The following is a 23542-nucleotide window of genomic DNA, read 5'->3' on the forward strand; positions in this document are numbered from 1 at the left end:
GAAAAATTTGTATTTGTTCTAATTTTTGATAGTACATAGATCTACCTTGTGAGACGAGCTGTTGGTTTTTTTTTTTTCTGCTGATTAGTATGCTTGGTGGCACACGGGGGCGACCTAGTTTGGATCAGTGGGGGAATCAAGAGACGTCTTACTGGCTAGATTGTACAAACATTTTTTTTTTTTAAATTTTATTTTCATTTTTGTACTTTACTGTACGAATGTTTGTGATTCGAGTTTGTGGTTGTTAGCAAGAGGTTAGGGGATAACTTCTTGCAATCTTAGAACTAACATGGATAGGTTGAGGTGATCGGGATCGTTGTTGTGCTCCTTGTATAGGTCTTGTCAAGTAAGTGGATAAGCACCCATTGACATAGTCCTTCCAGGATCTACCAAGTAAGTGGGTAAGACCCCTTTGGCAGAACCACAAGAACTCTTAGCCATAGATCAATATCTCGCTGAGGCTCTTGAGACTGACTAGACTCCTGGATTGTATTCATGAAGTCTTCAGTCTAAACAGTTAGGAACCAAGGTTTTATTTATTTATTACCTACAACGATAGTTGTGATTCCTGTTTGATTCTGTATTTAGCTGTCTCTGTCCCACCTCCAATGGTGTGAATCAGCTAAGTATATATCTGACAGGTAAGTTGAATGTATAAAAATGATATTGTTATGATACAATAAAGTTTATACATACTTACCTGGCAGATATATACAAAATTATACCCACCCTACCTCCCCTCAGGAGACAGGCGGTATAGAAAAAATATGATAGAACATGGGAATGGTTCCTAGTCCTGCCACCCAGCGGCAGGTAAGTAGATCACCTGACCTACAGTAGCTGTTGTGCGCGAAATTCGAATTTCTGTTGGACGACGGAGTCAAATAGCTAAGTATATATCTGCCAGGTAAGTATGTATAAAACTTTATTGTATCATAACAATATCATTTTTCTCAGGATTTTTGATGATGTTCCAGCTTACAACAATTTTCGGGTTACAACACGTCTCAAGAACGGAACCCCCGTCTTAACCCGGGGACTGCCTGTATTCTGTTCTATTTTTACTTGGCCAGGGGTATCAAAATACTGAAACCTAGATTTAAGTGCAATACAAAAGAATATAGAAAGAGGTAATGTCTATCATTTCTACTTGATTAGGATGTGATGAGAATTTTGTTTTGTCATCCTTTTACAGAGCCTACATTCAGAACTTCATAGCTCATGAAAATATGTAACTGAAGAGCTGTATAGTAGATATTTTAAGTAAAAAAAGTAAATGCAGTTGTCAAAACCAACATCCAAATCTGGGATTACCTTAACCTATCCTATGTACAACTATTGGAAATTCACTGCCCAAGTAAATGCCATATAGATTTTCTCCACCAAGGATAATGTGATAGATGTTAGGTAAAGTTTGATTCTGCACAATCTCATGATTGAATAATGAACACTGAAGTCCACAGATTTTCAATTCATGAATGAGACCAGTTTAGAGAGTGCATTTGTGTATGTTTGTTTCATTTAGAACAACTTTATGGCTCTGTTCATGAATGCATAGGCTGTATGCTTGATTTGTTGAAAGCACAGGAAGTTTAACTGTAGATATAATTAATAAAGTATATTAATAATTTTCTTTTTTACCAAATTTTTTATGTTGGCATTTTCACAATCATATTCCAAAGTTCTTAAAATTGCTGCTTCAACAGTTGAATTTCCAGTGGCCTTTATTTATAAACTGACCTTCAGTGCAGTTTATGTCTAATGAGCCATTATTTGTTAGAAGGAAATCAGTTAGATCTGATCATTTTTCTTGTATTTTTCAGGTTATTATATTATGTTTGCTTAATAAATTTTCACTTTACAGATATTTATTTCAAATTTATAACTGAAGCTATCACATATTGTGTCTTGCCACTATTGCCATGTCATTGGTTTGTTAAAATATCCATGTGGATTCCTTTATATAGGTGTCATATTGCTTAATGCTAACAGAATGTTCTGTTTACATTTTGGAAGACTTGCTTTGTAACTTTGTTTTCTTTTTCATGTTAATGTTGGGTTTGGCTGGTTATGAAAGACAGATCGAACGTATATGCGCGTTACAGAACAAGAATTCATCGCTTTGCCAACTGACGTAAGTATAAGTTCTATTGTCATAATTTAGGAAAGTGTGTTTACTACAGTTTTATGGAATTATTTTTATAATTTATTGGTTTTCATACACAATCATGCAAGTTTGTTCTGAGTAAATATACAAACTTTTGTCATGATTAGGAAATATTCTCTGAAAGAAAGCTGGTTTGGTTGTTGAAGCTTGTTAACAAGAGAATTACTTTGGGCATAGTAAGTACAGGAGATAGTCACATTGCTGAACTATCACTTTCTTCTGTTGCTGTCATGTTCATGTACAGTCCGGGTATAGTTGTCAGGATTAGGTGGATAGTCTTCCTCCCTCTCCTCATGCAATGTCCTCAGTGTTCTCATCTGTTCTCTGTTGGATCCCTGGGAACTGCTGAAGTGAGACTAACAGTTCATTGGGAAGGCAGGCTAACTTCACTTTCTGTACTGTGTAATACTGATTTGTTCCGACACGTTATACAGACCATCGGTCTTTTTGTTCATAAGGAATTACTATCAGCGGCAGCTGGACTGGTTGTAACATTTGATAGCAAGGTAGTTCGGCAGTAACTGCTTGTCCAATGATAGGGAGTCCCGCCCAACTGGATGTAAACATTCCACTTTGCTTTCGACCGCTGTGGGGTGAAGACGTGTGCTCGCCTCTCTGCCCGGCTCTGTCGTAAGATTGTTGACAACTTCTTGGAACTTCAACCTGTTTCCTGTATTACTTGGTGTCTTGCTTGTAAGTACTTATTATTTTTTTCTTGTTGTGGTATTACATCGCTGGTCATCATGCAGTCCCACGATTCGGAAAAGCCCTCACGCCCCCCATCCACCAACCGGAGGTGTGCCCTGAGTGGGAGGCCAAAAGTGTGGGCTTTCAGGGTCCAGTGACGTTGTGGACCCTCATCCCCTGTGCACAAGGTGCCGAGGGCGTAAATGCTCTCGTATTATAACTTGTGATTGTTGTGTCTCTTGGTCGGAGGAGCAGTAGGAGCTGTACGAGAAGAGAAAGAAGCTGCGTAGGGCTGCCAAGTTGTCGTCGGAAAGCTCTCCCTCGACACCTCTGGTGAACGGATACGTCACTTTTCTCCCTCCTAGTCAGTCTCCCGCGTATGGGTTTCTCCCCTTCGGGGGACGTGTCTCTCTCTGACTCTTCACTCGATCTGTCGAGTGCAGAGGAGGAGGGCAACATCCTGACCTTGACCCCGAGTTACACAGCTCCTCATCTGGTATACACCAAGCACGTGACCATGGTCACCCCCATGGCTGCGGTGCAGGCCACCATTGCCATACGTGCCTAAGATGGGGAGTTTGTACACCTCCACCTGGTTTTGCTGTCCTCACTCCTCCCCATGACTTCGAGTGCCCAAAGAGCTCGCCCTTAGATCGCCCACCTGTTGCCATCGCTGTACCTACTGTCCCTGTTCCTGCCCGTGGAAGTGCTGCTGCTCCTGCAGGTCTTCCGGCCAGGTGGAGTTGGGCCCCATTGCCACCGCAACCGCCCCAGCTCCAGCTTGGATGGGAGACCTGTCAGCTCTCCCGAGGAAGTTGGCGAAGAAGAGGAAGGTGTCGTCGTCATCTGCCGCCTCTTCCCCTTCGACTTTCAAGGCCCCCAGCTGAGGAAGAAGAAGGTGGCCTCACCCCCCCCCAACAGGTCTCGCACACAGACTTCTAATGGTCTGTACAGGTGGGTCTTCCGCTGGTCCTCCCATTCCTCTGGGAACGGGGCCTGTCTCTCCTTCCTCAGGGAAGAAGACGGGGACCGTGGAGGTATCAGCCACCGCTGGTACCTCCGCTCCCGGCTCCAGAGGTTCCACCTCCGGACCGGGGAACCGACTCTGCCCACGAGCGAGCATCACTGAATGTGTGGTCACCTACTGGTGATCGTGCAGCCAAGGTCCAGATGGCTAAGTACGCTCACCGGCAGGACCCAGGCACGGAGTGGAAGGATGGTAAGAGTCACTCAGGTGACACTTGCCAGCAGGGTTTCCCAGATGACAGCACTGCCAACCAGCCAAAGTCTACCATAAAACCCGCCAAATGGAAATCCAAACCAGCCCAAATAAGCGCCAAATATATGTGCATTATATTTACCTTTATAAATGCATATTTTTTTACCATATATATGCTTGTTTATAGCAGCATCATAGTTTTAGTTACATAATATAAACTAATATAAGCATGAGAAAAAATAATTTTGTTTTGCTTTTGTATTGACAAATGAAGGGAGGTGACAGACAATCCTCTTAATCCCGTGACCCGTGGTCACTTCCATTAATCATCCATCCACAACGAAATGGCAGGCCGTTAAAAAAATAAATAAATAAATAAATAAACATGCCAAATCTACCACCTTATTACTCTTTTTTTCCTCAATAGTTTGAACGGGTTTAAGAAAATATGGCATCTGCGCTAATCCCCTTTAATGGTCTCGACCTTTTGTGTTTGTTGCGGTCGTCTGGTGTGTGTGATTTTTTTTTTTTTATTCTATTTACATATTTTGCTTAAATGTTACCAAGTTTTCACTGAAAAATAATTCAAATTTCCCAGATTTTCCTGAAAACCTTTAAAAATTCCCAATCTGGGGACAAATTCCCCAAAAGTGGGATCAGTGTTTAGCTCAAATAGCAAGTTTCTGAAAACCAGCCAAAAAACCCAAAAAACCACTAACCAGCCAAAGTGAATTTTTACCCACCAAATTAGAAAAAAACCAGCCAAATTTGGTGGGAAACCGCCAAATCTGGGAACCCTGCTTGCCAGACCAGTGATCGCTTGCGCAGCGATCGCCGGTACCCAGCATTGACGTGACGGTCCCACCAGACTGTTCACATGTCGAGGCTGGGAAGAGGTCCCTCTGGTCACCAGGAACAGCTTCATCTGCTTCTGGGACTGTGGGGCGTCGTGAGGACAGTAGCGTCAGTCTCTTGCTTCAGGGGAGCTGCTACCAGCCGTGCAAGCCGTCTGGTCCCGATGGGAGCGATGGTCGGGTGACTGGTAGCAGCCACTAACGCGGTAAGAGCAAGCACCGTCCTCGGGATGCCCCACGGTCCCAGAAGCAGCCGAGGCTGTTCCTCAGGGAGACCGCTGGTCCAGACCTGCAGCTCAATCACCACCGCGGGTTGGCGATCGCCTGCAGTCCTCCCAGCCTACCGGCTCTGCTGGTAGGCAGGGTAGGAGCATCAGGTCTTCCTCACCTGTCCCTTCAACCTCCTCGGGGTGCACTGGGAGGAGTGAGGCAAACAGGAGTGACCGTGAGGAGTGCACTCTTGATGGTCCGGCCATGAAAGGCTATGAGCCTGGTTCGGTCTTAGGACCGAACATATCATACTCTCAAGTGGTTGGAGGAGACCACGACGGGTCTGGCGAGGTTCATCCTCCTGAAGGAAGAGTGTCTCGGGAAGTGATCGGCCTGGATGGATCTGACGGTCCATCTCCTCATGACGCGATCACTCCCAAGATACAGAGGACATTGCGCTGATTCGTCAGCACAACGACATTGGGGAAGGATCGGTGGTTGCTCCCTCTGAATGTCCATCGAGGTTAGAGTCGTTCTTGGGTCCTAAGAAGGAACCCAGAGCGATGGTGGAGCTATTCTGGTCTTACTTGGCCAATGGAGTTGTGGACCAAGTGAACGCCCTTGTCTCCGGACAGGAGGCCTCACTCAGGGCCAGCAGGTCGGACAAGGTGCTTCCCCCTCCTCTGCCTCGTCAGCGGCATGTCTACGTGCCTTCAACAGACCCGTTGCCGACCAAGCATGTTGATCTGGAGCTAGCTCGCCTAAATCCAGGAGTGCCTCTTCAACACCTGCTGTCAGAGAATCTTTGGTTCTCGCAGCAAGAGGCATCGGCCCTGGAATCCACTGCCATGGCAGCTTTCCAGGCCATCTCCTGGCTGGATCTGTGGTCCCTCACAATATCCAGAGATGCAGCCTCCTTGGGAGCTATAGTTCCTGGGGAAGAATTGGTGTTCGGGAGACTCTTCCAGTCTGGAGGTAGGGCCATCTCCTACCTTGCCCACCAGATGGCCAACCTGTGGACCAACCTGGTTTTGAGGAGAAGGGATGCAGTCCTGACTCGCGTAACCAGGGCTGCCGGTCACGAGGTAATGTTGGGTCTGCATAACGGACCGTTGCTGGGTTCCTCCTCTCTCTTCTCCAGAGAGATGGTGGACGCTGCGGTGGAAAAGCGGAGAGCTGAGGACAGCGACCGCTTGGTACACCAGGCAGTTGCGAAGACTTCTGGGCAGTCTCGTTCAACTGCAGCTAAGCCTCGGAGCTTAGCTAGCGCTTCCTCCGCTCCCAAGATGTCAGCTCCGTCGAGGGTAGCGCAAGGAAAGACTCAGCCTTCCTCTTTCGCTTCGAGGAGTGAGCGTCAGCCCTCCTCTCAAGCCGCCTTCTCTCTTGGGAAAGGGGCTAAGCAGAAGGGGAAGAGAGGGAAACGCTAGGGATGGCATTCCCCCTCAACTGCTGCCGGAAGTTGGGGGTTGCCTGGCAAGCCATTGGGCAGCTTGGCAGCGCTACGGAGCCGAGACTTGGGTAGTGGATGTCCTTCGGGAGGCATATCAAACGTACGTCCCCGGTTCTGCCAGGGACGTAGCACTGACTCAAGAAGTGTAGACCATGCTGAGCAAAGGACCTGTGGAGATCGTGCGAGATCAGTCACCGGGGTTCTACAGCCAACTCTTCCTGGTGGAGAAGTCTATGGGGGGCTGGAGACCGGTGATAGATCTCTCTCCCTTGAACCGTTTCGTTCGCCAGACTTGGTTCACGATGGAAACGGCACGCTCATTGCTCGGTTCCATCAGGGAGAACGATTTCCTGCTTTCGGTGGACCTGAAGGATGAGTATTTTCAAATACCCATCCACCAGTCCTCCAGGAAGTACCTTCACTTTATCCTCGACGGGACGGTGTACCATTCAGGGCACTTTGTTTCGGTCTCTCAACCGCCCCACAGGTGTTCACACGAGTGTTCACTCTGGTGTCGGCTTGGGTCCATTCAGTCGAGATACCTCTGATGAGGTATCTCGATGATTGGCTGGTCCTGGCGAGCTCTCGCTCGCAGTTGCTACAGGACAGAGATCAACTCCTCGACTTCTGCTGGGATCTGGGGATTGAGGTAAATTTTGAGAAGTCAGATCTCGAACCCAAGCAGAGGATAAAGTACCTGGGCATGCTGATAGATATGGTAGCAGCATGAGTCTTCCCCGAAGACTCGCGGATCAGCAGGTTCAGGGAGGCAGCCCGACGGTTCCTGTCACGACAGGAACAGTCAGCTCAGCAGTGGCAAGTCGTGATCGGTCACCTGTCATCACTAGAGAAGTTAGTCCCTCATGATGCAGGTGCACGAGTGGGCCATAGCTCACTCGGTAGAGCTGTCAGCCAGATTCATTCCAGGCAAGAGGAATATAGTGGCAGACAAGCTCAGCCGCCAGAATCAGGTGATTGGGACAGAGTGGTCTCTTCACCCAGAAGTGGCGGAAAGGCTCTTCGACCTGTGGGGGCATTCAGTAGTGGATCTGTTCATCACCCGGCACAACAGAAAACTTCAGGTTTTCTTCTCAGTTGTGCCGAACCCATGGATAGCTGCAGAGGACGCGTTCCAACATCCGTGGGACAACCTCATAGTCTACGCCTTTCCCCCGTTCTGCCTGATTTGCAAGGTGATCAGCAGGGTGCTGGTCACCAGCAATCTTTGGATGATTCTGGTGGCACCCGAGGCCATTTGGTATCCGGACCTGCTGGCTCTTCTCTCGGAGGCACCGCAAGAGATTCCTCCATGGCACAACCTGCTGTGTCAACCGCATGTAGAACGGTACCACCAGGCAGTACATTCCCTGTGTCTTCATGGCTGGCTGTTATCCACCATCTCTTGCGAGCGAGAGGCTTATCTCGCCGAGCAGCAACAGAGATGGCTGGATACCTCGGACAGTCCTCTGCAACAGTATACCAGGGAAAGTGGTCCATCTTCTGTGGTTGGTGTCGTAAACAGGGTCTCTCTCCGCTCAGAGCCACTCTTCAGCAGGCAGCGAATTTCCTCATCTTTCTTCACCGAGAGAAGCTCCTCTCTGTCTCTACAGTCAAAGGATACAGAGCCACCCTGGCCCTAGTCCTTAAGCTGCGAGGAGTTGGTATATCCTCCTCCATGGAAATATCTATCCTAATGAGGAGCTTCAAGAGGTCTTGCCCACCCAGGGAACTCAGGCCCCTGGGGTGGGATGTGACTCTTGTCTAAGAGTTTGACTCGTAGACCCTACGAGCCTCTCCGTGAGTCGTCAGACAGGGATCTGACCCTCAAGACCGTCTTTCTGCTGGCCCTGGCATCGGCAAAGAGTGTAGGAGAACTTCATGGTCTTTCCTTCGATGTCTAACACTCGAGGGGATGGGGATCAGTTACGCTCGATTTCGTCCCAGATTTCGTACCGAAGACTCAGAACCCTAAGGTCCCTGACGCCAGGTTCAAGTCCTTCACGATCCCCTCCCTAGAGGACTTCACTGATAATGATACAGAAGAGATGCTGCTTTGTCCTGTTAGGGTGCTACGGTGCTATCTGAAGAAAACTCGACACCTCAGGCCTGAGTGTCGACGCCTTTTCATTAGCACCAGGGTGACCAAGAAAGAAGTGTCCAAGAACACGGTTTCTTTCTGGCTTTGTGAGATGATCAGGAAAGCGTATGTCTCCGAGAGGAGTGCCGACACCAGTACCTTTCGCCCGATAGCCCATGAAGTTAGAGGTATTAGTCCAACCCTTGCATTCCGCAAGAACTTGTCTGTTGCACAGCGGCTGAAGGCAGGGGTGTGGTCCAACCAGACCACCTTCAATTCCTTCTACTTTCGGGATGTTCCCCATAGGTCCTTGGACTTTTTCCTTTGGGACCCATGGTGGCTGCTCAACAAGTTGTGTAGCTTACCCAGCTCCATTAACAGGACAAGGTTGCATCTCGTCCTCGTGATAATCGCATGAATGGAGAATGAATAAGAGTGTGACAGGCTCCTCTTTCTTCCCTTTCTTCCCTCCCCGTGTGGTAGAAAGTAGTGATCGTCACATGATGGACAGGACGACGGTGCAGGTAAACTACGTAACTGAGCTCCAATCTTTCTCTTTAATTAGGGATAGAAGTGCTTATCTGTCCTTCCCTAGCAAGGGGGAAAGCGGACAGCAGTAGAGACAAACCCAGTGCTTTATATTTGGCTTCTTACTTATGACATAAGTTCTTGCTTGCTATTCATAAGAGGTACGTATGCCTCCCTCTTATGAATTGGTTCAGAGGTCTGGCCGCTGATCCTGCAGTTCTCACTCCTATCAGTTGGACAGAGGCTAGGTTCCCCCCCTTTGCTCTTATGACCAGGGAGGGAACCTAGGTTAGGCGAACACCAGTCTGTTCACAAGACTCAGATTCCACCCACCAATAAGTGAGTCTTCCTTATGTAAAGGACCGATGGTTTGTATAACATGTCAGAACAAATCACAATTTTTGAAAGTAAATTGTATTTTTCCTAACTATACAAACCTGAGGTCCTTTGCATAAAGGCCCACCTCATGCCACCCCTCACTCTGTTCCTGGGCCCAAAGCAAAGTGGAATGTTTGCATCCAGTCGGGCGGAACTGCCCGACCATCGGACAAGCAGTTACTGCCGAACTACCTTGTTATTAAATCTTACACCGGGTCCAGTTGGCGCTGATAGTAATTCCTTATGTAAAGGACCTCAAGTTTGTATAGTTAGGAAAAATACAATTTACTTTCAAAAATTGTGATGTTTTTGTCAGTTGCATCTTATGCTCTTAATACAGCCCCATTACTGTAGCTAATGGTACTATTCTTACTGTTGCTGCTAGTGTCATTCCTGATGCTATTGCACCTGCCTTAAGGAGGCTTCCATTGTTTATTACGGATGCTGCTACAGCTGTAACTCCTTGCTCTTCCCAGAACCAGGAGCAAGTCTGGCAAGCATCATTTAGCCTCCCCTCATTCTTTCCTCTCCCACTCCTTGAGCACACACTCTTCCTCCTCATTTACATCATACTGTTCTTGGTTTTCAGACTGAAGGAAAGCCAAGAAAATAGTTTGGAGTTCGTCTGTTAGAAGTCCCTTAGGTCTTTACATGAGTGATAATCTTTGCAGAAGGAGGGTAATATGATATATCTTTTGGGTGGAGGATGGGGATGACAGTGCTTTTAGATATGCTCATGACTGTTTGCCTTTTTGGGGTTCTGGAGAGAGGTCTGACTTGACCATTGACTCACTGTTTATTTCTGACCAATTACCTTTGTACAGCATTTGGTTATTTCTAATTGCTTGGTTTGAGGAAATTGATGTTATCCTATTCTGCTTACCCATCTTCCCCAGAACCTGTTCTGCTAACCCATTTTCTCCAGACATTTTGTCTTCTTTCCTTATATCAGACTTGGCTTATTATATGGCAAAGGGGTTATTACGACTACATGCCTTTGCTGTCATCAAGGCAGCAGTTTCCACAGTTATTGGCTGTGGGCCTAGCCTTTTATTAAAAAAGTAAGACTGCAAGGCAGCAGCTGTCCTTTTTGTCACCTTTTACGACACGCAGGACCTACGGTGGTAGTATTCATACACTTCTACCACAGGATGGTATCTCCAGACATTTTGTATTATACCTTAATTAATATTCTCTTCTAATCCTGTGACCCATCTCTTGCTGTTCTTTTACTGTTATATATCCTCATTCGAGTACTTTACCAGTTAATTTACTTTTTATTGTGTTCTGAAGTAGTTATGATGATTAACTTGTTTTGCTCCTGGATATTGACTAAGTTGCCAAAATAAGATGTAATTAATAAAAAGCTCAAGGTCTTAATTACATGAAATATGGCTGAGCATCTCGGATGCTACTTCAACGCATCCTTTTCCTTTTTCCATTCCATTAGGAATTCTAAAAGATTTTTACATTGCTCATTCACAACCTGCATTCCTTATTCATATGCATGTATTTCAGTACATTATCTAATCAGCTTTCCAGTTCTCTGTAGGTTTGGCAGATTGAGTGTCAAATTGGGCATCCCATAAGGGGGGGTTAGTGCCATTAGTGCACAGTAGGCATGACTTAAGGTATTTTGCTGTGTGCCTTTGGTATCTAGCTGCAACCCCTTTTGTTCATTTTACTGTACCTCCTTTTATATTCTTCCATCTTACTTTCCACCTTATCTAACAATTGAATCACAGTCCAATTGCAAGGTTTTCCTCCTGTGACAGCTTTCAAACCTCTTGCTATCAATTTCCCTTTTAGTGCTGAATGACTTCATAGGTCCCAGTGCTTGGCCTTTGGCTTAAATTTGATATTCAATTCATATCAAATGGGTGAGGGGGAAGTTCAGAGAAGAGAGTGCAAGCCATTAACCAGGGTGCATAAACTGTACCTGTATTAGGACTCATGCTTGGCAGTTTTACACAAAATGAAGTAGAATTCAGTGCCACAGAGATTCAAGTAAATATAGAGATATTTCAAGTGGATTTCACTTGTACTTAATATGTAGACAATTTAACCTCAAGGAATAAATTTAGATCTATTGTAATTATTTTTTCTTGGTTATGCTTAGTTTAGAGGAATCAGAAACCAGTGCCAGCATTGAAAAATTTCTTGAAATTTTGGTGGTCCTATTTTAAGGTTTTAACCATGGTATTGTTTTCTTTATGAAGTTTTATAGGTCGTTGACTGTATCAGAACTCGACATGATAGATTTTGACGCGAAATTTCAAGTAAATTTTGCTTCAGAGCTCAAGCAAAAAATCCAGAATGCAACCCAATGACCCATATGATTTTTGTATGTAAACAAGTGTTTTGGTCAGTTGCTACTAGTTGGCATTGTTGGTGTCCTTGTTGTTTTGAGCAAGTACACGCTTGTATGGAATGTTTCCTTAGTTTTTTGGCTTTCTGTACTGTATTGTGATTCAATCATGGGTCCCAACACAGTCATTGCAGACAAGCAGAAGAGGAAAATGTTAAGAACCACAATTGGACTTAAGAAGGAGAGTATTGAAGTGTATGAAAGAGTCATTTGTGTGACTGATTTAGCATCTTTTTTTTATATTTTATTAATTTGCTGAAATAATTAGGCTTGTTTTTTAATGTTATATTATTAGCAAGTTTTGTGCTTGCCCAGCACAGTATTTACTATACCTAGCCTAGCCTATGGCACTCGGTCAGCCATTGGTAATACGGCTGCACTGGATGTAGGCTTTTTTTTTTTTAACAATTTAAATTTGAAAAAAAAAAACTGATGACTAATACGATATATTACTTAACTTTGAACTTCTTCAATTAAATTGTAATGTAAGTGTAATGGTTTGATTAAAAAGGCAAGGTTTGGGTAATAACTGTTGGTCAAGAACCGTTTAATCTATTTTCAGTTATTTCTTGTGGAAAAACTGATTTGGATCTTGACTGAATCGCATCTCGATGCTTCTTGTGGAATGGATTAGCGTCGAGGTCTGTGGTTCTAATGCACTGTATTAGGGATTTAGCTATTATTCAATTATTATTTTAGGAGAAGTAAACATGAAAGATATATTTCATCAAAGCTAGTTAAAACCTTGGCATATCTATTTGTGTGGTTAGTGAAATAAAAGATCAAAATATAATCTTGGTAGGGAATATTGGCAAGTTTAATTTAGTTTAAAAGTTTCTCTAATTTAGTTTAATAGTTTCTCTTACATCTTTGTGAGAGGCATTTGACTTGGTAGCAATACTTTAATTTGCCAAAATTTTTATTGCATATGTTCTAGAGCAGTGGTTCTCAACCTTTATATGACCACGCCCCCTCTAAGAGTCGGTCCTTCCTTCCATATGTGAGTAAAATTCCCTCACAGACTTTAAAGAAAAGAGAAAAAGAAGGGGTTTCGAGGGATAGGAAGGGAGGTCAATAGTTACAAAACATTGTTAGCCCAACGAGACTAGAGTAGTAGACTCTAGGAAAGTAACGTTACAAGGCGATACTTTGCATTTTTTCATAAACTTCTGAATATTAGTTCCTCACTTTTGCTAAGAGAATAACAAATATAATTATAGATTTTTTTTTATTAATTTTTCCATAGGGCTCGCGCCTCCCCTGGAAATTGCTGGGGGGGCACGCCCCCCAGGTTGGGAACCACTGTTCTAGAGAATAGAAATGGAAATGTAGTCGGTGCCCAGTCAAATAGATGAAATTTTGAAATGTGGAAGAATGATTTAATGGAAATGGAAAGGTTAAAATCCAAAAATGTCTATGAAGTGATGTTGAAAGTTGAAAGAATCGAACTCGTGAACTTGGGTCACACAGTACACTAGGACTGAAGGATTAGTGATCATAAAGCGAGAAACAGCTCAGCTGGATAAATCCCAGAGATTCCCCCATCAGAGAAGCCATATTTTCTCAAGTTTAGTCATATCTTCACGGAAGTGATGGATGATGATGCACTTTGATTTTATCATTAAAAAATGCTTTGTGTTACAAGATATATCACGCTAATTAATTAGCAGAAGAAGGTTACAACTGTAGAAAAACAGTACTCAAGTTTCAGTGCATTTTAAAGAATATTTAAAGGTTAATTTTTATAAGATTTCTTCTCTAGCACAGATATAAAAAAAAAGATGGAGAGAGAGAGAGACAGAGAGAAAGAGAGAGGCCATGAAAGTGCTGTGAAATCTCTTTGGAAGCCTTTCCAAAGCTTATGTGTGGCCCCCTCTTTGTTATGTATTGCTACTCAGTACTCTACATTATACTGTGCTAAAAGATGGACTGATCCATTGACTTGCTTACGGTGATTGTGTTTATACTAGTGGCTTTTGTATGAAGAAAAGTTCATCAAGTAATTTACTTATTGCAAATCATTTATGCAGCAGGAAGGTCCCACTTTCGAGGGTCATCTTTCACATTAGGATGGTTATTATGGCATATATCATAGTGAAAGGTACACCTGGTCATGCAGGTGTTGAGGTAGAAGGCCTTGATAGTTTGATACCTAAGAGGGAAGAAGTGTACGGCCCAATTGTTGAATCTCTGGGGTTCAGTTTTGACGAAAATGGTGTTGTGACCAAAAAGGCTGGTTCCTATGGAAGATGTGAGCCCACAACCTGTGGTAAGAGAGTTCTTACTCTACAGCCTTACATGTATCCCACAGATGTCCTGAATAAATTGAGGGAGTCGGGCTTTAAAGTGATCACGTCTGCTGCAATGCCATCGGGGGCAATTGTATGGACTCTGGAGTTGCATTAAAGCATTTACTTCATCTCTCAGTCGCAAAAACTAAAAATCTTAGAACTATAAGTGATATATTAGTGAAAGACCAAATAAATAAACTGTAAATAAGAAGCAGTTTAAACTCCCTGCCACCTGTGATTCTAATGAGAAGTACATAGTATTTAAATTTTCATCAGAGTAGAGTAGATTTAAATTCTTGTCTGTTCACTTATGTATTAAAAGAGTGTATTATACTGTGTGTAGACAGTACGTATATTGAAAAAAATTTATGTGATTAGATACTGGTACTACAGTGAATGTTATTTTGCCACACAAGTATTCAAGTGACGATCATGATGCTTTAGGTAGATACAGTAGTCACATAATAGGTTCGCAGTAGGGGAATGCCAAGAAATATTTTTTATCTATACAGGCGATAGAGTTTTAGGAGTTCGAGCTGAATTTTATTTTATGCTCCTAGAGCATAAAATAAAATTCAGCTCGGACTCCTAAAACTCTATCACCTGTATAGATAAAAAAATTTCTTGGCATTCTCCTACTGCGAACCTGTTATGCGACTACTGTATCTACCTAAAGCATCATGATCGTGTTATGTACATAGATTTTTCTGGTGAATATATTCTAGGTTTTGAAAGTTGAGTACGTAGGAAATGTTATAGTGTTGAACTGATTTCAACCCAACCTAGCTTAACCTAACCTTTCTTTTCCTGTTTATTTCAGGCATTAAAGTAGAATTATTTCTCTTAGTATGTTGTTTTCAGCTATAAAAGTTTTAGTGCTACTATATTTAAGAAAGTTATCTCATCCGCAGAAGTATTTGTACGTGTTTGTTAATTGCAAGTACTTTGTCTTCTGTGGTTATTATATTAAAGTTGAAGTGCGTGATGTTCATACTATTGTGTTGAGTGTGATAGATGCAGACCACTTTCCATGAATATATGTCATTGGCTTGTATGAATATTTCAAGATTATTTAATATAATTTAATTTTTATATAATTCTTTATTAACTTTTGTCTGCTAGGTTTAAAGAATCACATCTGTTTACTAGTTTAATTGTTGTAAGGGTTTTTTTATGTATTTCAACTACCATAAGGGAAAATGAATCAATTAAAGATAGATAAATATTTGTTTTGTAATTGGATTTCAGTGTTAAAAATATAAATATTAGTGTTAAAGACAGGAGATTGTTTAACTAAGCTCATCTTGAGTCTGTGCCTCCCCATGGAAACTGTTCTGCATTTTTTGTCTTGCAGAATGAGAGCACATTAAGTATACCATGACTGTTTTAGGGAACTAGATTTATTTCTTTATGGCTTTGCTGTGTTCAAATTATTGTTGTTGAAAGTGCGAGGGAATTTAAAGGTGGCGTTTGATGTTGGATTTAGGTTTGTTTTTGTGGAAAATTGTCCACTGATCAAAGTACTAATATATTGTACATTGAAATATTAGTTTATGAAATTTGCATCATGTAGTAACTAGTTGCTGTGAATGCTGTGCAGAAACATTCATGCAAATTTAATGCTCTTTCATAAATTTAGAAATGAATGCAGAATCAAGTTTTGATTTTATTGCCATTAATTATTTGCAGTCATACATTACGGCAATACTTTTTGGATGTCATATTTCAAGTTATGATGTTTCAAGAGCACATTTGGTAATTCAGCTTTCTGTGTAATGCACTGAAAGCTATAAAATTTTATTTTTGAGGTGAAGATATATTGAAATATTTTATTATATGATTGCATTTATCAGTATGTATTGCCAATAAAAATGTCACAAAATACCTGTGAAATAAGAAACTAGGACAAAAAATGTTAGGACGTTGCTAAAATTCAGCTTGTACAATGGTTAATTCTGTTTTTTATACTTAGCAGGAACAATGGGCATAGCTCTGGTCATACTCAGAATTATTGTTTGTAAGAAATTAAGTCTCAGGGAGACGAGTGCACATTAAACCAGTGTCCAGAGCCTCCCTTAGAGCATTTTTCAGACTTTAGAGAGTCTAGGACTAACTGGGATGAGGGGGTATCTTCACAACAACAAAAGCTGATGCTTCTGATTAATCAGGCTTGCATTGCTCCACGAAGTCTGTGTCGAACAGAATTGTTTTCCCTCACCTGCTTCTCTTCTACCTCATTATTTTCACACGAAGAAAGGGATGTTGCCATCCCGTCTGTTAAGGCCACTTGCACTGGTTATGATGGTTGGATGTTTGGTGATGCTGAGGATTTAGGTGTTTTGGTCATGGTAATTTATAACCTACCAGGTATGGAGAGTAATTGCACTTACACTTATATCAGAATCCTGATTATGAACTTTAAGACCTTGCCAGATTGGCCTAGCCAGATCTGAATAACTGTTCTCTATCAAATAGAGCAGGGGCTTTCAACCTGGGGTACGCCAAGGGTATGCCAAGGGTACGCGCTCCCCTTGGGTTTCAAATGAATGTACATGCCGACCTTCAGTGTGGTTTAGCAAAAACTGCTCCTCGGCCAACTAGGATAGTTTCAGCCATTTCATCAACTCCCTTTGCTGCTGATGTAATAATAATGAATTTGGTTTTGCAGCTCAGTACCATAACTTTGAAAATTTACTGTATAGCCAGAGGCAAATAATTATAAGAAATTGTCTTTATATTTTTATGAAATTCTTTATGTTTACAATATTATTGATTATGTGTGGAGAGTTATGCACTTACTTCCCCTCTGTACATAGTAAAGCAGGTACATTACTGACATTACAAATGCCCGAAAGGATACGGGGGGAAGGTTGAAAACCCTTGAAATAGAGAGTACAGTGGTACCTCGAGATATGAAAGGCTCTACTTACGAAAAACTCGAGATACGAAAGCCAATGCGAAAAATTTTACTGCTCTACATACGAAAAGTTTTCAAGATACGAAAGGTTGTTGCTGTAAAGTCCCAAGATTCGCCCGGACCACCGAGAACAATTCTAAAACTCCCGCGCCGCCAACTGAGTAAACTCGCCACCATCCTCCCGCTCTCCCATTGGTTCCTGATGCTAGTCACCCCATAAGGTCCTGCTTTCCTATTGGTCAGCATCTACCTCTTGTGCTTTAAGTATTCTCTTGGTAAAAGGATGCTGTAAATTGAAAAACTTATTCATGCAATACATTGAATAAAAAAAACATTAGGTAAAGATAGAATAAAGAATAGAAATGAATGGTTATTATACTGTTTGGTAGTCTCATTAGTTGAAGAGAGATACTAATGACAATTTATGGCTTACTGTGTGCTAGGAAAAATGATTGCTTGGCGTTTGTTCGATACTCATAAGGCGGGTAAGAGCTGAATGTAAACAATTGGTTGGAAGGTTTGTTTTTTGTTTGTTTGTGTATTATAGTTAATGATTAATTAATAATTATTTGAAATGAGTACATAATGATTATTTATACATTTTATTGGCATATTCTAAGCTTTTAGCTCTTAGGTTTAGATGTCAGAATCATAGACTAGGCTACAGTAGCAACCGCTAACATAGGCTAGGCTTATTGCTAAGGGACATATGCTAAAGTCCTAATATATGCAGTAAAAATGGGGTTGAACATTACATGCAGTTGAATATTGCCTTTTTGGAGTCATATTTCTTCTGTCGGATCGGCGTTGTAACCCTAGGACAAGTGTTTTAGGCCTGGAAATATAATTTACTGGGGTGTTTTTGGAGGGCTTGGAACGGATTAGCCATTTTACATGTAAAATGTGTTCCAAGATACGAAAAACTCATTATACGAAGGCCGCCTCGGAACGGATTAATTTCGTATCTCGAGGTACCACTGTAGTTTCTTCTCAAAGAAACTGCTTGACCAAAAGCTGGAAATAAAGGTAATGATATTGTAAAGATTAATTAGCTTCATCACCTAAGTGAAATATAGGAAGTTTTTGGACTTTGATATTGAGGCTGTAGTTTTTTCTGGTAAAAAAAAAAAAAAAAAAAAAAAAAAAACATCTTTTTGTTGTAAAATCAGGAAGTAATGGAAGTAGGGTGGAATGTTTGTTCCAAAGTGGATTAGGTTTTAGCATAAGCATATGTATGGCTTTTTGGAAAGGCTTACATGTACTGTTGGATGGTCTGGTAGAACCTTTTGTTTGTAGAAAATAGAATGTTTGACTTGAATTTCAGTAAAATTCTTCGCACGTTCATTCTTTCAGATTGGTGTGCAAGGTCTCTGGAGTCTTCTTCTGGCAATGTATGGAATTCTTCATATTGCTGGAGATTTCAAGGAAATTAGAGCCAATGTACAACTTCAAAACAAGTAAGTTATTTCTTCCAAGTTCAAATGTTCTATATAATTCATCCATATTTATAATACTTTTAACTGTATTGTTTGTTCATTGTAAATGATCTATAAAGGTGATTTGTTTTTAACAGTTTAAGCAATCTTAAGTGAATCTTATAAAAGCTTTTTCTTAGAGTTGCAGGTACAGTATTTGATGTCATTTGAGAAGAGTTTCTGAAGTATCATGAAATACTGTACAGTACTAAATATATCTTGATGACAGGTATTTAGAAACCAAGGTGTTCAGAATAAAAGTACTTTAGTCCGTGCATGTTTCATTAAAAGTCTGTGTAATTTTTACTAGAAGGTGATGGCATGCTTTCAGGAATTCGGTTCTTTCTGAACTTCTCTACACTCCCCAAGAAGGGTCTTCAGCTTCGACCTCCTGCCTCTCCTTTTTGGTGGCTGAAATGGGGACCGATTAGTCTTGGCTGCACCTGGCCTGGTTGGGTTGTTAGGGTTGGATCTTTTGGGTTATCTCAGGAGATTCATAGGTTTTCCTTCCTCTGGCATATGAAAGAGGTTTATCAAGGAACCTGGGAACAAGTAATGGTCTAAGATGTCAGCAGTTCTTAGAATAATGAATTACTTGTCTTGTGTGTCATTAAAAGCATTTTCACTTTGCAGTAATATGGAAGTTCAATTATATTATTAGTGAAACTTCTGGCTATTAATGTGATGAGTGGAAGGTGTAAAGAAATATTAATAAGTAAATTACTGTAACATCCCTTACAGCATCTGTAAGGGATGTTACAGTAATTGGACGTATTAAACGTCGAGTCAAAATGTCTCCCGTATGCCGATTGGACGTATCATACATCGGCTCAAAAAAGTTTTTTAAAAAATTCGCGATAGGCCTACCAGCCGAAAACTTTTGAATCACGCACCTTGGGGAGATGCTGGGAGTTCACGGATCAAGGCGTTGTTGTGTTTACAATCGCTACGCAGGCGCGCAAGTGCGAATTTCTTTCTTATCACACTAAAAGTATCAGTGACACATCTCAAAAATTATTTTGTCACTTTGACATAATTTTGCACCATTTTAAATTATCCTTTACATGAAGTATTATATATGGAAAATGTGCGCAATTTCATGTAAAATACAAAAAAAAAAAAATACTCATGATTGTAGCTTTTATCAGTTTTGAAATATTTTCATATAAATAACGATAAGTGCAAAAATTTCAACCTTCGGTCAACTTTGACTCTACCGAAATGGTCAAGAAACGCAATTGTAAGCTAAAATTCTTATATTATAATAATATTCAATCATTTGCCTTCATTTTGCAACAAATTGGACGTCTCTAGCACAATATTTCGATTTATGGTGAATTTATGAAAAAACTTTTTCCTTACGTTCGTGCGATAACTCTTCCGATAAATTTTTTCGTGCCATTGTCCTAATGTTTGCACCCTTTTAAATTTGCTGTTACATAAAGTTTTATATATGGAAATGTGCGCAATTTCATGCACAATACAACTAAAAACAACCCATGGTTGTAGCTTTTATCAGTTTCGAAATATTTTCATATAAATAACGTTAAGTGCAAAAATTTCAACTTTCGGTCAACTTTGACTCTACCGAAATGGTCGAAAAACGCAATTGTAAGCTAAAACTCTTATATTCTAGTAATATTCAATCATTTACCTTCATTTTGCAACGACTTGGAAGTCTCTAGCACAATATTTCGATTTATGGTGAATTTACGAAAAAAAAAATTTTTTCCTTACGTCCGCGCGGTAACTTTTCCGAAAAAATCAGAATTTTTTTTGTGCGATTGTCGAAATGTTTGCACCATTTAAAATTAGCTGTTACATAAAGTTTTATATATGAAAATGTGTGCAATTTCAATGTAGAATACAACTAAGAAGGATTGAAGGTTGTATCTTTCTCTTTTTTTGAAATATTTGCATATAAATCACGATAAATAGAAAAAAAACAAAAAAAAATAACGTCGGTCAAATTTGTCTCTACCGAAATAGTTGAAAAACGCAATTGTAAGCTAAAACTCTTACGGCCTAGTAATATTCAGTCATTTTTCTTCATTTTGAAATAAATTTGAAGTCTCTAGAACAATATTGTGATTTATGGTGAATTTTTGAAAAATATATTTACCTTTACTCCGCGCGCCGATTCACGGCCGCATGTCTCCGAAATACGTATATTGCATTATCCTAATATTTGCTCCTCTTCATATTAGCTGTTTTATAGAGTTTCATATATCAAAATGTGCAAAAATTTATGAAGAATACAATAAAAAAATAAGTGAAGGTTGTAGCTTTTTCCATCTCCGAAATATGTGCATATAAAAAAATATATATATAAAAATAGGGAGGGATTAGTGTCAGGAAGGGCATCCGGCTGTAAAAATCTGTGCCAAAACCAAAAAATGGAATGAGCCGAAATATGGAAAGAGGTAATGCTAGGGCGTACTCCGTAAACGACGCACAGAGACATCGCCCTAACTCTGTGGTAAGGCGAGGGCTACTGCATCAGGAGCGGGTGCAGCTAAAGAAGCGAGCTCACATTGGGTTCAGAGTATGTCAGCTAAATGTTGGGTCCATGACTGGGAGAGGTAGAGAATTGGCTGACTTGATGAGAGAAAAGAAAGTAGATGTTGTGTGTGTGCAAGAAACGCGGTGGAAAGGAAATAAAGCTAAAGAGTTGGGAGATGGATATAAGCTATATTATAGTGGAGCAAATAAACAAGGTAGAAATGGAGTTGGCATAGTACTGTCTAGTGAACTAAAGAACTCGGTAATAGAAGTGCATAGAAAGAATGACCGTATCATCAGATTGAAGATATGTTATGGAGGAGAGATTCTGAATATTATAAGCGCATATGCACCACAAGTTGGTTGCACAGAAGAAGAGAAGGGAAATTTCTGGAGAGACATGGATGGAATAATGCAAGAACTGGAAGAGCATGAGAGGGTGATAGTTGGGGCAGATTTGAATGGCCATGTCGGAAGTGAAAATGAGGCGATTGGGCGGGTGCATGGGGGCCATGGAATTGGGGAGAGAAACCCAGAAGGAGAGAGTGTAGTGGACTTGCTGTGTCATTCGACATGGCAATAGTAAACACATTTTTGAGAAGAAAAGGGAACACCTAATAACATATAGGAGTGGGGGAAGATTCTCTCAGATAGACTATTTCTTGTATAAAAGGATAAATCTGGTGGAGGTCAAGAACTGCAAAGTTATTCCAGGCGACCATGTAGCCCCCCAACACAGGCTGCTATGTATGGACTTGAAGTTGAAAAGGGAAAGAAAAACCAAAGCTAAAGGGATAAGGAAAATTAAATGGTACGAATTACAGAAGGAAGGGGATAAGAAGAGAGAGTTTAAGAGGAGGGTTTTGGAGGATATTGATATAGGGATTGAAGATGTTCAAGAATGGTGGGCACGAAATGCAGCAGCAATAAGAAGGCATGGAAAGGAGCTGCTAGGAGAGACATCTGGTATCATATGGGAAGAAAAGGATAGTTGGTGGTGGGATGAAGACATTGAGAAAGTAGTAAAAGATAAGAAGGAGGCAAAGAAAAGATGGGAAGAGTCAACAGTCAGTGGAAGACAGAAATAGGTACAGAGAGAAAAACAAGGTGGTGAAAAAGGTGGTAGCCCAAGCTAAAGCAAAAGTCGTATGATGAGTGTATAATGAGCTGGGGACAAAGGAAGGATTAAAGAAGATGATGAAGCTAGCAAAGGCTAGAAATAAGAGCACCAAAGATATAAACACAAATCAAACAAATAAAGAATCAAGAGGGTGTAGTGCTTAGAAAGGAGGAAGACATTGTGAAGAGATGGAAAGAATATTTCGAACAGTTGTTAAATGAAGAAAATAATAGACTAATAAGAGAGGATGGGCAAGTGAACATTGGCATGGTAATGAGGTTTTCTAGGCAAGAGGTACTAAATGCACTGAAGAAGATGAAGAATGGGAAGGCAACCGGACCAGACATGATCCCGGTGGAGGCATGGAAAGCATTAGGAGATGAAGGAGTGGATATACTGTACGATCTTATGATAAAGATCCTTGAACAGGAAAAGATACCAAATGAGTGGCGTGGGAGTATATTGATCCCAATTTTTAAAGGGAAAGGCGATGTCCAAGAGTGTGGTAATTATAGGGGCATTAAATTGATGTCCCACACTTTGAAGATACTGGAAAGGATGATAGATGCTAGACTGAGAGAAGAAGTACAAATAGGTAAAGAGCAGATGGGATTTATGAAGGGAAGGGGAACAACAGATGGTATATTTTGTCTGAGGCAAATAATGGAGAAAATTCGGGGAAAGACAAAGGGAACCTACATATGGTATTCATTGACCTTGAAAAGGCTTATGACAGAGTCCCGAGACAAGAGGTATGGAGGAGCCTGAGGGAGAAGATGGTGCCAGAGAAGTATGTGCGATTGATACAAGAGATGTACGGAATGTATTTACCAGAGTGAGGAGCAGTGTTGGGGAGACAGAAGGTTTTGAGGTGAGAGTAGGATTACACCAGGGGTCGGCTCTGAGCCATTTATCTTTAACATAGTGATGGATGTTATAATAGAGGAAGTAAGGGAGACAGTACCATGGAACATATTGTATGCGGATGATATTGTCTGTGTGCAGAGAGCAGGGAAGATCTGGAAGTGAAATTGGAAAGATGGAGACAAGTACTGGAGGACAGAGGAATGAGAATAAGTAGATCCAAGACAGAATATATGTGCACCACCACTGAGGGGGATGATAGAGAAAGTATTCAGCTTGGTGGAGAGCAAATAAGGAGAGTTGATAAGTTTAAGTATTTGGGATCCTTTGTTAACGCTGGAGGAAGTATGGAAGAAGAAGTAAAACATCGGGTACAGGCAGGCTGGAACAACTGGAGAGCGGCCTCGGGAGTTCTTTGTGACAAAAGAGTGCCGC

At 41.3% G+C, this 23542-nt stretch overlaps 1 protein-coding gene across 1 annotated transcript in view; it reads left to right on the forward strand.

Annotated features, from left to right (window-relative positions):
* Positions 1-23542, forward strand: part of LOC135209991 (ER membrane protein complex subunit 5-like) — a 116011-nt gene that overhangs the window by 22766 nt on the left and 69703 nt on the right. Inside the window, exons 2-3 of the mRNA XM_064242723.1 lie at positions 2082-2134; positions 18500-18603. Of these exons, the coding sequence (XP_064098793.1) occupies positions 2082-2134; positions 18500-18603 (157 nt within the window). The remainder of the gene's footprint in view (positions 1-2081; positions 2135-18499; positions 18604-23542) is intronic.

Source organism: Macrobrachium nipponense, chromosome 39 (assembly GCF_015104395.2).
Source record: "Macrobrachium nipponense isolate FS-2020 chromosome 39, ASM1510439v2, whole genome shotgun sequence".
Classification (NCBI taxonomy): domain Eukaryota; kingdom Metazoa; phylum Arthropoda; class Malacostraca; order Decapoda; family Palaemonidae; genus Macrobrachium; species Macrobrachium nipponense.